Raw genomic sequence first — 15,779 nt, forward strand, 5'->3', positions numbered from 1 at the left:
AGGTTGATACAGGTGCAACGAGGAGGTGATCTTTTTAATAAGGGAAGTCATGTATGTAAGGGTTCACGGGTGAGGTTTCATGGGAGGAGAGGTAGCGCTGGGGGAGGGGCGGGGAGACGGGGATAAGTGTGTGCTTTTGAAGATGAAGCAGATGGATTAGTGTTATCTGAGCTCCTTGCTTCCCTTTCCTCATCTCTCTTTTCCAGGTAGAGTGGATGGACGGCTGAATGGACTGAAGAAGTGACCGACAGAGGTTCATAAGTGGGGAGGAGGAGGGACCAAGGGGGGGGGGAACTCGGTTACAGGACAAGAATCACAGCCAGAGGAAGAAGAGGAGGAGGGGAAGGAAAGAGCGAAATAATCCAGTGGTGAGTGTCTCAGGAGAGCATCGGTGGTGAAGGGGAGGGAGTTGGATACCCAGCATGCAGGCAGCATGGAAAGGGTGAGGGAGCAGCGGCCTTTCTGCTCGCTGTCCAAGAGCCAGAGAGATCGAGAGCGAGACTGCGAAAGAGACAAGGATCGGGAGCGCCGCTACACCGCCTCCTCAGCTGATCGGGACGAGGGAGCCTGCCGCGTACCCACTCAGAAATCTTACAGCTCCAGCGAGACGCTTCAGGCCTTTGACCATGACCCTTCACGAATGCTGTTTGGAGGCAGAGTCAAGGAGATGGTCCACAAGGAAAGCGCAGAGTACACCAGGCCAGGTTAGCGAGAACAAACGTTTCCTCGAGTTGTTTCACTGCTGGAATCTCTCAGTGTTTGTCAGATGAAGCTCGGAAAATATGGGTTAAGAGGGGCAGTTATTGAGGCTGCCATGGATGAGCACGAGGCAGTTATGTTTAACTGCGAGGCCTATAACATCAGAGTACATCAATTTGACGACTGTGGCTGCAAAAAACTATGATTTGTAGTAAAACAAATCTCGGTGTTAACTTATATTGCCTCCTTCCCTAAATCTGAAGAGGAAATTCTGACAATAAATCAGAGATTCCAGCTTGTTAGAGTTTAGTAAATACCACAGGCATGCAAAATCCTTATATCCACGTTCATTTGCTGATGCTTAACAGTGCGAAACTTCATTAGTAAATGAACTTGGTAGCAGGGATTTTGTTGTTTGTTTGTTTGTTTACTAAATTTTACCATCTCACAGTTTTATCTTCCACTTAATCTGAGCAAGCATGACAAGAAATAGCAACACCACGCCAGTATGCTATACAGTGGTAAACACAATTAAAGGATGTCAAACAATGGCATAATTTAGTTTAATTTTCCGAAACTTTCAGAGAGAAGTCATATTGGGTAAGATACTGTGGGCTACTATGACCTTATAAAATGCTCATAGCCTGCAGGACTATGTTAAAATAATAAGGAAAAATGCTCACTAAGTAACCCTCTCCTTTAATTGGCTGTTAGAAACAGCTCTAATTTTTGTAATTAAAAAGTTTGAGCAGTTTATTCTATTTTATGGGACTCCTTTGGCTCATAAGATTGTAATCAGAAAATCTATCCATTACTCCCTTACATTTCCTTCGTGCTAATTGGTGTCCATTTTAGAATTAATGTGATTATGACAAAGTTGTGGGAAGGAAGCTAGTTTTCTTTATTTCTTTTTAAAAACCCAGGCATTTAGTGTTAACGAGTGTGCCTTACATCATCACAGTAAATGTCAGATTTAATGTCGGTGGTGGAAAAAGAGCATATTTTGTGTCAATTAGATGCTATGTTTGCTCATTGTGCTCCCTGTGTGTGATGGTTGTGTGCTGTGCCTCTACATGCGATGAATGAGCGTTTGGAAAGGCTCTTGAGGTCAAGAAATCATTTCTGTAGCGTTTTAACTCAGCCGAACATTTCTTAAAGTAACTTCAGTATTTCAGTGGTCGTAAAAAGTGACACGAGAAAGAAAATTTGAAAAGAATTTTTTTTTTTAAAGATGTTTTTGCTGCATTTTTGGCTGATCTTAAAATGTAAAATGAATGTTTAATGTCAAAAATCCCTGACCTCAGTATTCTGTTAGTGAAATAAACAAATGGCAAATATGTATGCTTTCAGATTATTTGACGTATTTCTAAAATACATAAATATATATATAATGTATTCTATTATATATATATATTAGTAGTAGTAGTTTCACAAATAGACTATTTAGTTACACTGACTAGATAACTATTACACATACTCAGTATAGATTGTTAAATGATATCTACAGTGAATGAAATAAAGGATTTTTTAAAAACTTGTTAATCCACTATTATAAGAATTCCTGGATTCAATATATTTTTTTGTGTATTAGAAATAATAGTATTTTTTCAAAGATGCTGTGGTGTCTTTGAAGGCATGGCAGGTTATTATTTTATTCCCAGTGAATAGCAGAGCCTCAAGTAATTCCATATAAAGGGGAAGCTAATTTATGGTATGTTTACAATTTATTAAGAATCAGTCAATGTCTGAAACAGCATTTTAAAACTAACAACAGTAAACGGGAGATTGCATTTTTAATTCATTTTCGTGTGTGTGTAGTTGAACCCGAGGAACATCTGATGTTAGTCAGTTTGTTTTAAATCTTTAATGGAGCTTATTAAAAATCTGAATGTGCCGAATGCAGGTTGAGAGGTGCTGCGATTTGAGGTAAAGAAAATGGCTTTGTGCATCCTAATAAGTTGATGAGTGTTAAGTAGCTTGGGAGGATGTTGTTAATGCTTTAATTTAACAATTACGTCCTCCCCTGTCAGCACGCTCCTGGACTAAGTGTTTTTTTAAGTAGCCCTGCTCTTGTCTGTTACACACGTTGTTCCTTGGTTTGTTAACTTTACTACTTCTGTCATTCACAGGGCAGACATTTTCGCTGAGGCAACTCGGGATTTGTGAGCCATCAGCTCGCAGAGGCTTGGCTCTGTGCCCTGAGACTGGCCTCTCTCACCCACTCAGCAGCTACTCCAGAGGACCGGTCGCTACAGAAAACCATGAACCTGTATCACCGGAACGTACCATGACTCTTTGGGGAACGGGGGCAAAATCTGGGCAGAATTCATGCCTTTCCAGTCGCTCTAACTCAGCGCTCACGCTCACTGACACGGAAATGGACAATAAGTCGGACAATGAGATGGGTGAGTAGGGCACACTTTGCATTCTTTTATCCTAAAACGTTTATTTGTTTGCGGCTCATGCTTCCATTGCTTCTCAAAGGGTGGGGAGGAGGCGGGAGGGGAGAAGGAAAAATGTGGAAAAAGCAGCAGTAGGCTGGATTATGGATGGTGCTGGAGACAAGGCCCTGATTGGTGGAAAAAAAAAAGTGGAAGCGCCATTGGTGGGGCTGGTATCTGGAGAGGCATTTGCAGCTGTCTTTGTTTGGATCAAAGGCGTGTTTCCTTGCCGCATGCGGAAAAGAATTTGGCCTTCAGATTGAGTAGTTGCTAGTCACCTGGTCCTTCTCCACAGGAAGCAGAGGAGTTTGATAAAGTTTCCCCATGGGCTAGCATATAATCAAAGATAGCTTTGTGTGCCTCAGTCTGAGATTTTGCTTAGAAATTCTGCTGTGGTTGACTGGGCATACATAATGGCTGATTAAATGGGCACAATGGTTTGAAGTGCAAATTTGATCATGCTGGAAACCTGAGATTGAGGATTGAGGTTCTCTGTTTGAAGAGGGCAAATCTTTGTTGTGTCAAATGGAGGTGATGCATATAAGATGGCTATATAGCTGCATTGTTGTTGAATTTACACAGCTTTCACATGCCGTTGTTCTCCCTTTCGCTTATTGCTGCTACTTCCCGAAAGGCCAGTTTGCAGTTTGGGAAAATAATTTATATCAAATCTACTTTAAAACGTTGTTTCTCAACAGTGCTGCTTCTTCCATCGTTCATTTTTTTAATTAAAAAACATCGAGTCTGTTGCGCCTATGCTCAGCCGGCTTATCGTTAAATTCATCATCTCAACTGCATATATTTTGGTGTGAGGCTTTAAAAAAAAAAAAAAAAAGTGTTTCCTGAAGTTTATTCTGTGAAAGAGCTCCTGACATTGTGCATTCATCATCGTAGCGCCAGCCATCACCATTATAACACATGCAATAAAAAGTTCTAATTATTATAAGGATCCGATGGTCTCAGAGAGTGGCAGGCAGTTTAAATAATTAGGGTTGATTACACTTTCCTGGCAAGAACATAAAGGAGAGGGTAAAAAGGAAAATGTCTTGTGTTCATGTGCTATCAATTTTTATACTGAAAACATTGGCTACAGTCTGACATTTGAGACAAGTCATTTTCTTAATGGCAGTATTCATCATAGTGAGCTTGTCTCTGAGGAGGGGGGGTGGGGGGGGTGGGATGGGGTTGAGCTGAGTAAGTCTTTTACCTTTTTCAAAATGCCATCAGAATTCAGACCCATGTATTTGTTCCAGTGTCTGGCCTTTGCTTTTGCCCGATACCCTGTATACATTTACGAGCCTCTAAAAGCCCTCACCACGGAGGGGCCTGCCGTAAACATGGTCCTCACCTCCTTAGCACTCGGCTCCACTCATATTTGTTGGTGTATCTGCCAAAGAGTGAAACCATAGCGCCAGCCTTCGCTCCATTCTGCAAGACAACGCCGAGTCCGACTTCAAAAGGTTCTCTATTGAGCTTTGATTGCACCTGCCCTCCACCACTTAGAGTGTGTGAGCACACACACACACACGCACACACACACACACACTCATTCACACACCACAATACGCCCCTTTGGCATACCTCCTCTGGAGTTTCTTTTGGAAACGCCTCAAGAAGCTGCTGCTGATTGGCTGTAGTTTGTACAGCGCCCCACTGAGACCCAAACTAACTCACTATTGTCTCAATTAGTTTTATAATAGGGGAAAAAATAAACACTTTATCTGCTTTATCCCAGGTGCCGTTCCTTTTCAGTCCAACAAAAAGCAAAAACACCTAAGAACTCATTTATTTAAGTGTATGAACTGAACCTCTATGTGTTCTTCTGACTGCACACATAATTTCACGGTACACTTTAACATTTTTACACCTTTTTGTTAAACTGTTTTTAAAGCTAAAGTCCTTTTTTTATCTAGATTTTGAACCGGAACAAAGGAAAGCCTTGCTACTGTTCCACCTCTATAGATCTTGGTCCTTTTTTTTTTTCCTTTTTTTTGTCAGGAGGCATTGCACTTTTGACTTTCACTATTTAATGAAGCAGCTAAGAGAAATGACCCATCCAAAGGTTTCCATCAACTGAATATGCATGCAGAAGCTCCGACAAGGGGCCGTTCAGCCCCACTTATTCATAAATGAACTCAATATTTCATTCTAATTCGCTCTGTTCTACAGAGTGTTCGACACAGAGAAGTACCAAAGCCTCAGCACATTCACAGAGCGCGGCATCTGCAGATCTTAACCTCCGCGAGAAAGAGGTCCACCTTTTAAAGATGAACCCCGAGTGGTCCTAAGTGGTCACCTTGTCAGTGTGCAGCCTTAAACAATTCACTACGGGGAGAAGAGGGAGGGGGACACAGATTGAAATAGAAGAGTTGTTTTGTGAAGTGATGCATTTTACAAATACCAACAACATTAACCGAGCTGCTCTCCAGAAGAGAGGAGCCACACAACATGACTGCTGTCAGTAGGCTTCTGTGCCTCTGGAACTCATAATAATGCTCGCTTTAGTATTTGTCTAATTTCTAATAAGATCAGGTTCCAGCTTTTTATTAAAAAAGTTATTACTTCAGTTTCTTTTTAAGTCAAGCCCCCAGTTGCATTTTGGCACCCCACAACAAAATGAATGATCAATCATAATTGACTATTTATGGCACAACATGAAGTGGATCTTTTTGTGTTTTTATTGAGAAAAAAAAAAAAGGAAGAAAGAGGGGGAAAAACAGCGAGGTAGCTCGCATTGATTTTATACTTAAGCTAATCCTGCAGCACTGATAGAATCCCTTGAAAACACGATTGATTGAATAAAGCATTTGTTGTATTGTTTTTGTTTGTTTTTTTGTTTTTTTGTTTAGTAAGAATGGCCAAGTGATACTAAGCAGTCTTACATATCTCAATAGAGGACACCGCCATGTTTATATATAGTGATCTACATGAACAAGATATTATATATACACACAAAATGCATTTTTTTCTAACAAAAAATGGATACCACTCAATAATACTTAAGCGTTTTTCTTTCAAGTGTTTGTATTAATACAGTAATGTCATTTTCACAAGTACAAACATATATATATATATATGTGTGTGTGTGTGTGTGTGTGTGTGTGTGTGTGTGTGCAGGAATTATTTATTACCATATACCCTATACCTGACATTGATAGGTTTGCCACGAACAAACACACCTACGCATACACACACACACACACATACAAACACACACTATGTACGCTCACTTACTGTATCATGTTCCACTGACATCTCCCAGCTGTATAGTGTTAGAACTTCATGTCTGTGTGAAGTGTAACTCTCCAAGTCACAACCTCGTGAGAACAGGAATGTTTGAATATGAAGCTTCAGAAACTGAACTGTTTTTTTTTTGTTTTTTTTTCCCTGGCCAGAATTTTTAAAAAGCATATAAACTACTAAACATTTGGAGGGGAAGCATTATATCCAGCCAAAGCCAAATTTCCATAGCAACAGCATTATACAGAAACTTCATATAATTAAATATTATATGAAAGACATTTACACAGTCACACAAATGCTAACAGTCATTGTTTCCTTAAGTCAAAGTTTCCTGGGATCATTTTTATTTAATTTGTAACTCTATAATTTAGTGAATGCACTGAAGGAAATGTATTTTTAAATATACTTGTGTTTTTCTGAACTGCAATTCAAGTAATAATTACAAATAGAAATACTGGTTTCATTTGGTGACCTTGGTCTTTACTAAAGCATTAAATGTGCTGGAAAATATTAAAATTTATAGATACTGTTTGTACCTGGGTTAGAATGTGGGTCACATGATCCCTGGATATTTCTCTACTGCATGTCGTTTTCACTGAGATGTGTGGAATATTTTTTAAATAACTTGAGAAACTGAAAACAGATAATAGGAGACCAAACATGCATTGTTACCTTTCTTGTCAGTTTCATGCAGGATAAAAGCTGGAATGCAGTGTTATAATTGAAAATGGTTTAAATTTTATTTTAACACCTCAAAATATATGTGGACTCACCTTTGGAGGCGCTTTTACTTTCAGTTAACACATACTGAACACAATAAAGTAGATAAAAGAAGACAGAAAATATCTTCATTTCAAAATATCTTCATAAACAAAGCCAAGCGTGGCGTCAAAGTTTTCATCAGGGTTCACCGTTCGGCACTCGCTAGTTCTTCACTGCAATGTATTTTTAATGTTTAAAATGAAATTATTGTTGCACAGGTTCAACTGTTGCTGTGTGATTATTAATATTTATATTTGGGACGGTTCGCTATGTACAGCTGCTGAGTAAAAGTGAACACAACCGTGGAGTTTTATTTTATTTTTTCCACCCTAATGTTGACTGCGCTGGCTTCAGAATCAATATTATACCCCTCATAAAACATGAATGACTGCATGAAACAGAAACATAGCATGGCCCAGTTGAGTTGTATTCCTAATAGGGTGTGAAAAAGCTTGCACTTTTTTGTTAGGTACTGCAGCTACAGAGCTGCAGTACTTCATGACAGCTCTCCTCGGCTGTATAAACCATCACACATGGGGTTTATTGTTCAGTAGGAGGGGCGTGATGCCTGCTGACCCCTGGTTAGGAGAAAAGGACTTCCACTGTGATGCCTGTCATCCTTGGTTAAAGAAGCATCATTTGCTCGGGCCTGCACCTTCTGTCCAAAGTAATTTTTCAGGGGGAGAAAAAAAAAAGTGTCGCTTTGATGTTCGGGTGGAGGATGGTCAGTGCAGAAGTAGCAGACTCTTGTACGTCTTTACTGCTTCTTTACTGCAGTTCTTATCCGGGACTGTTGGACTGTTTACTGGAGGATGTAGCAGAAAAGAATTTCAATTTGTCCAAGTCACAGGTCTACATTGCAGTCATACACATTTTACAGTTGAGTATAGCCCACAGATTCATTGTGTGAACAGTGCCAGTAAAAGGTTAATTAAATCAGTGGAGGAGTCACAGCAAAGTGTGCTGTAGCACAGCAAGCACCAAAGGCTTTTTGGGTGGGAGTATGAAAGCATATCAGACATCCTCTAACATGCTTCTCTGTGTGCATGTATTCATGTTCTCTCACTCTGCCTCTCCCTCTCCTCTGTCTCACGTACGCACACGCTTGGATATCTCACTCTGTTTCTCACACTTTATCTCTCTAAGATTAGAAAAATCAAGCAAAAGTGTCGACATTCGCGCGCACACACACACACGAGCACGGGGACGTCACGCTGACGAAGGTGACACACCATCTGTCAAACTCCTGTGTCAGATCTGCGCCTTGTATTGTGACGGTGGAATCAGCCTATTGATCGTAGCATGAAGAAATCCTCTCTCACCACTTTCATAATTCACTATGGCAGAAGTTGAACACAAAAAGAATAAATAACATCAGAGTTTTTTTGTTTTTTTTTCCCCCGTTCCTCGGTCAAAAGGGCCGGCCATCTGTGATATTTTTTGAAGAACACTCCAAAACTGGCAGAGAAAACAGTTTTATCATTTGTTAATAGGGGCTAGGAAGGTGTCTGAGCTTTACCTCGCGTCTCGTCAAAACAGGAGACGCGCTTTGATTGCCATCATTTATTGTCATCACTTTCCCTGCTTCACCGGTTAAGTGCTCACATTGTTAGTGCTCGGGGTGACAGGGGACGTGGGATTCGGCGGTGACGTGCCGAGGTGTCGTGCTACGCGTTGTGCTCATCAGTCATGTGGAAAAAAAAAATAAAAAAAATTCTGGATTCTGTGTTGGAGTAATTTGAAAAATCTCGAGGTCACTGCCCTGATTCTGCGCCGAGCAAAGGTCGGCGACACTTAAACCTTCATCGAAGCGAATTACAAACTGACCGCTAAGAGGGGGATTTCGATTTGCCCTGTACATGTGGGAAGCCGTTTTTTTTTTTTCTTTCTTTTTCTTTTTTTTTGTGTCGCTGGCGTATTGTTGCGTGTAGACACATTTTTGTCTCACAACAGCAACACATGGTGAAAAACTTCTACTCGCACCACAGCTACCCCCCACAGAGTAGATGATCTGATTAGACTTTGGAGTGTCTTGCTGTATAAATTTGCATATTAATAAGGAAAAGCAGATTTTCTTGAAGCTGCTATGTCCCTTTAATACTTCAAAGATAGAGTTTCTGCTAACAACATCTATGTGAAGACACACATTTTTATTTTTTCAAGGATTTACTAATTAATTCTTCTTGCTTATCACATCCAAAGACAGAATTTGGATATTGCGTGATGTCAACGTTACAAACAAAATGCATTTTCAGCCTCTCTGTATTTTTGAGGTTAGAAATGTGCATTAAGCTAAAAAAAAAATCATAATTGATTGAACTTCCAATTTTTTTTTGTAACTATATTTTAATTGCAAAAATAAATTAGCAATTTTTGTTTATTTTATGACATAAAAATAATAAAAAAACAGTCATAATTTCCTGCAGCCCACGAGGATTTCTTCAAATGTCTTATTGTGTCCAAAAAAAACGTCAAAGACTTTCTTGATAGATGATTAAATAAAGGAGAAAAACGCAGCAAATATTCACATTTAAGAAGATTTAAAAAATGTTTTCTTTTGGTGTTTTATCACCAGAAAGGACCTGAATGATTATCCCATTATCACAACAGTTACTGATTAATTTTATGTGCATCCAGTAATTAATTAATCAACTTATTGTTTTGCCTTTAGCTGAAATTTTGACCCCTTGAATTACTATTTTGTTTCTGTAATTTCACCTCCAGAGTTTCACATGAACCAGTGTGTGAAACACTCAGGCAGGCATTTAGTATTTGGGTCAATCTTTTCCTGCACAAAGATGCATTTGTAGCTTAAAAAGCTGCGAACTCCCCCCAACATCTCTTCCCTGACGTTGGGTGATCACTGATGAATCGTCGAGTAACAAAACGTGCTTCTCCCTCTTGAGTTTCACCCAGTTTTTTTGCAGCGCGTCCCTGACAGCACTGTCTTGGTTGGGTCTAATCACTTGGCTGGTGCCAGACTGCAGGACATGTTATTACGATTAGGAATTACTCTGCAGTTGTCAATTACGAGGGCCACTATTTACTGTCCTCAAGAGAAAATGGCTCATTTCATTTCATCACGCCGTCTAATTGAGAGATTGTATTACCATGCAATACGGAAATAGTCAGAAAGCCATTTTATACTCTATGAATATCAATGTAAGAAACAGGGATTAGCATGTTTATCCATTTGTTATGTGTAATAATTACATGTATGTCTGATACCCCCGCTGCAATCAGGGACCATCAATGTTTTTCTGAACCCGACGATCTACCTTTACCCTCCTGAGAGACGCTATAGGGAGCTGCATACATCTCTGATTGAAGTGATTAATGGAGACACCACAGCTTCGTGTTTTTCTATTTATTGCAGGCAAGTTAAAACCCCAATGTAAAAAAAATAAAAACAACAATCCTTGAAAAGACACACAAACATTGGGAGCTGTCAGTATACAGTATCTAGATCTTTTATTCTTTTTTTTCTTCATATGGGTTAAAATAGATTCTCTTTCTTGTCCCGATTCGACACTGGGTGTTCAGATGTTGTCCCCAGACCAGACCAACCTACCAATTTATTTGGTTTCATGTCTTCCTTCTTTTGCAGTCTCCTTTTTCTCCCCCTATCTTGGGACACAGGAATATTTGTTATCTATTGTCATGGTGCTGTGGCTTTGACCTTTGCGCTCCTCAGTATTGGATGTTGACAATCAAAAAGTTAGAGATCAAGGTGACTTTTCTGTTGCCGTGGCGTCTGAATGTAAAAATGCCTCCGCTTTGCATGTTTTCATACTTAAGGTCTTTGTTCATCACTTCCAACACGTCCTTGACCAAAACACTCTAAACTTTTAGACAGCCACAAAAAAAAAAAAAAAAAAAGAGCACTGGATAATGTTTTTAGTCTGTAGTCTCCAGTGGCAATTACAAACAATTTCAGGAGTGTATTAATTATAACCAAAGTGGAGCCACGCTCTTCTTAACTAGTCCAATTAAGGGACAGCATGTAATAGCAAAAATATGTGCAAAAAAATGCTTTGTGTTAATTGTGCTGGGCCGCTCTAATTTTCTTTTTGACACACAATTAAAAGCACATTTTTACTGCACATTATGACCCTGGATCTTTTCATTGGCAGTGGAAATGTATTTGAGCCTTTCATATACATGAATAAATGTTTCATTAAAAGGCCTTGACTTTAGTCAGGATTTCAAGGAGTTTTCGTCATGAGCATTTCATCTGGCTCCAACAATGCCGCGAATCAAAGGGGTTTCGATCTCAATTTACTTCCACTGTATCAAATAGCCTGGAATATTTGGCTGAGCTAATAAGGTGAAGATTTGTACACAGAATGTAGCCTGCAGTGCACTGTTTGCTGCGCACTGAAGAATTTCGAATACAAAATGTCAAGGGCTGAGTTTCCGGTGGGCATGAGTGTGTGTGTGTGTGTGTGTGTGTGTTACCAACTTTTATAGTTTCAGGGGCATTTTCTTGCTAAAACTCACATTGAACACTGTCCTCTTGTGGTCCAGCCACATACACAAGAAAAAAATGAGCTGATAAAAATGTTGATATGCTTGTCTGAGTCGCCTTAAATTATTACCGTGTGTTCACAAATATTTCATGCCCTGGGTTTTTCCTCTCAGGCTATATACAAGCCGTGTGCACCCTCAGAGGAAGACCTGCGCTTACTAATCAGTACTGAAAAGTTTTATTTAAACTGTATTCTTCTTTGCTAAATGTTTTTGTTACTGATGGCATTGTTATAAAATATACTATAAAACCTTTATTTCTTATTGGTTCCAATATCTAGTAATAAAAATATATAGACACAATTATATACATGTCAATATATATATATAGGTTGGGTTTGTTTTGGCTTCTTTGTATTTTTTTTAGCGTGTTTTATGCATTACTTGTGACCTCGTAGATGAATACAACGAATAAATCCAGTTAAAATTATCAGCCGGACATAATAAAATGTCAGATTTCTGTTTTACAAGCTAAAATTCACAACCCTGTTCTCCAACATTTGCTCTCTTGAGTTACTGTGCAACATTTTGCCAAGTGAAGCAGTGTATTGATCAGGTTTTTATGTTGTTTTAAAGACATTATAGGCAGTGTGTACATCTGTGATGCAGATAAAATGACAATTAAGAGTGGCATAAAAATGGCTATAAAATCTGGTCTAGACGCCTTATTGCTGGCATGGGACGTCCGTGGCTGAGGTGCATAAAGAGGGGGTTTGATGGTAACTATATATATATATATTTTTTTGATTTAATCTCGATGTTTTATTCAAGTAGTCCGGCTCATATTCGGCACGGGCGGTACAGAAATAGAAACAGGACCACGGAAAATATAGTAAGCAGACTGCTAATGAAATGTCCTGTTGCCTCGTCTGGGAGACAAGGGCGGGAGGAGGAGTCACCTATCCCTTCATGCTCGCAGCTCTCGCCGCACACATCAGTCCTTTTTCTGTCACTCTTTATGAGCACTGATCCATGAGCGAATCAGCCCTAAAATATCTCACTCGTTGATATTTGCATGAAATCTTGGCAGTTCTGCTTAGTTGAGTAACAGCATCAAATCACCTTGTAAGCTGTTCAGGTGATGGGATTTTAAATATATAAGCCTGATGCCTCTTACCCCCCCCAAATTCCTAGTGTGTTATCCATGCCGAAAATAGTTGAGACGTCAGAATAAAATAGATCAGTATTCTCTAAGTAGGGCTTTTTTTTTTTTTTTTTAGGCCCTTTTTGAATTTCAGAGGGGGAAAAAAAAAAAAGCCCCTCTGCTAAAGGACGTTCTTATGGTTATATAGAAGGACTGATTGGAAAGAAGGTGATGGGACAATGAAACCTAGAGTAGCACACACACACTCCGACACTGACACACACACTTCCTTTCCTTAAGGGAGAAAGGTCAGTATCCAGAGGAGGAAATGGTGAGCCATTGTTATGATTGATCACACGGCAAGGTCCAGGGAGGACGCAGTGTCACTTTCATTGTCAAACTCATTATACCACAGAAGAAGATTTCCCCACCCCTGCTCTCACGTCCTTTCTCCACAGCAGTAATGTGACGAAACCCTTCCACTGCATGCAGAGACGAGACGGGCACGTCGGAGTGGAAAGCCTAGTGAAATATGCTGAACCCACACAATACGTTTGCGCTATACTTTCTAGTAGTAGGAGAAGGGGGGAGAAGGAAAAAAAAAAAAAAACACAATTCTGCAACAAGAAGAAGAAAAAAAAAAAAACTGAAAAAGAGAAAGCGTTTTAAATGAGCAGTGCAGCAGTTCTCGCTTGGAATATTAACAATAGCACCAAGTCAACTTTATACCATCGACAATAAGGAAAACTGCCAAATCAATTAAAACACGACAAAATTAAAGTCTTGTAGCTGAAGGCAACGTGCAAGACGTTTGGAAAGATATTCTGGTCCTGATTAAAAATGAATGGTATCAGAATACATAAAGCTTTCTGGCCAAGTGCCTAGAGCAAAGCATCCTGAAACTGTGGTCACTTCAGAGGCAGGGGAAAGGCATTAGGTATCCGAGCTATGAGGGGATGCTCAAGTAACAGACTGTTCTCGGTTCAATTCATCTAATCACCAATGCAAACCTAAGCACTTTGCAGATATAGATTTGAGGCCAACGATTGATATTGTATACCATGTAAACTGATTCATGTGCAAAGAAAGAAAACATATTCTCTTGTAAAAGGGTCTCTTCTTAGCATCCTGCCTCGACCGTCCACGCCGGGCCTTTTATCTCGCTTGAACACAACCCAACACCAACAAACAGAACATGAAACAGAATCCTTAATTTAGTCGACAAAATCTTATTTTCCCTCAAAATGCACTTCTCAATGTTACAATCCTGACCCTGAAATAGGTACAGAATGATTGTGGTTTGCATAATGACATTACTGATGAATCATTATGGGGCTGACATATTTCTTTACTCTGCTCATTTTGCTTTACATTAGCCATTTGTGATTTGAGAATACATGATTGGATTAGGGGGGATTTAACAGCCCGGCTGTAATGTAGACGTTTTTAGGTGAAATAAGACTCCATTTTAATCACAAATAACATTATTCACGTTATTTCAATCATGTTTCCCTCTTCAGATATTATAGCACACAGGGACAGAGACACAGGAAAGTAAACGGGCGGGAAAAAAAATAATCACAATTCAGTGATATAACCCAACAGTGATCTCAGATATAAAGGACATAATCCAGGGTCATAAAAAGGCAATGAGCTGTTGAGTCCTAACTTCCAGATGCTGCTTGTTTTGGATTGTTTTGCCTCAGTGGTATTGATCCTGCCTAAAGGCTTCCAAGTGAGGTGAGGCCCGTCTGTGCCAAGAGTAGAGGTCACTCAGATAAATTGGCCAGGTTGGCTTTTAGCAGCTCCAGGGTCAAAGCCCATTCATCTTATTAGACCGATGTATCCTTTTAGAGGCTTCAGCAGTAGGATTAGACAATAGAACAGCACCAGGGCATTAGATGACAGACCATTTGGCAAATAGGTTAGAGCAGTTTCCACCTATTGTCTTTTTCTACATTACCCAAAGGAGCTGTCTGCCGAGCTTTGCATGGCAGCTCTAAAGGTTGGAAAGAGAGACTCGCTGTAGATGGGAAGCGACTGACTGACTGTCTGAAGAATACCTTTACAGAGGAAATATAGCAAAACAATATTGCCACATATGTCAATCCTGACTGTTAGAAAAAAATGATATACCATCGTGCTTTCAGTCTTTTTTGTTCCCTTGAAGAAGCACTAACTTTTTAAAAGTGAATTCACCCACGTCAGATAATATTTTGTACAACTTAGTTTCAATTTCCCATTTTTTGACTTCATCTTTATTTAATTTGTCTCACTACAAAGCTCAGACTTTTACATAAAACATAAAACAGCATCTAGCAAATTACAAAATATACTAAACTGAATGCTAAATCCCCCACACACAGGGTCACATCAAACAACGTATATTAGTGACAGCTTCACAGCAAACCTGATGCCCATCCAGAACACGGATCTTTACTGCAAGGCACCGATCAGCTTCATTTAAAAAATACGTTTATAATAAACTTTCATGGATGCTACTAAGAATTATTTCATTTGGGATGAACCCATGGAATGCTTTGTTGAATAGTTAAATTAGTTTAGTCTATGAAGTGTCAAAAAAAAAAGAGAAAAACACTCATTAAAATTTGTCTTTCAATGTTGTGTTTTTCAAACAAACAGTCCAACACACTGTGAAGTATGACAGAGGAGCTAAAAAACTAAAATAAAGCTGCAACTGGTGATGTTTGTTGTTTGTTTAGAAATGACTTAAAATGATAGTTGCAAATGTATTTTCAGTACAAACTTTATTAGCTTATTACCAAATTAACTGAGTCTCCATCCAGCTGGACTCCCCGAAGTTTGATCTGACGCCTTGCTCATCTCTTTGGAATCATTTGGTATAAAGCGATCAGACCGGCCAGCTGGGCAAACATGAGCTTTCTGTCTGCAGTTTGCGTATGTCATGTTACACGATATCTGGGTGCCGAAATCTCGCATTTGTTGCCATTTGGAGCTGCCACTGTGCAAAGCTGCCCAGTGCAGATTTAAGACAAGTTAAA

At 39.5% G+C, this 15,779-nt stretch overlaps 1 protein-coding gene across 1 annotated transcript in view; it reads left to right on the top strand.

Moving 5' to 3' along the window:
• Nucleotides 1-359: 359 nt before the first annotated feature.
• The window catches only part of LOC103375912 (teneurin-3), a 124,879-nt gene continuing 109,459 nt past the window's right edge, over nt 360-15,779 (top strand). The window contains exons 1-2 of the mRNA XM_008306213.1: nt 360-704; nt 2,829-3,104. Of these exons, the coding sequence (XP_008304435.1) occupies nt 434-704; nt 2,829-3,104 (547 nt within the window). The 5' untranslated portion in view covers nt 360-433. The remainder of the gene's footprint in view (nt 705-2,828; nt 3,105-15,779) is intronic.

Source organism: Stegastes partitus, unplaced genomic scaffold (genome assembly GCF_000690725.1).
Source record: "Stegastes partitus isolate 25-593 unplaced genomic scaffold, Stegastes_partitus-1.0.2 Scaffold3630, whole genome shotgun sequence".
In the NCBI taxonomy this organism is placed as follows: domain Eukaryota; kingdom Metazoa; phylum Chordata; class Actinopteri; family Pomacentridae; genus Stegastes; species Stegastes partitus.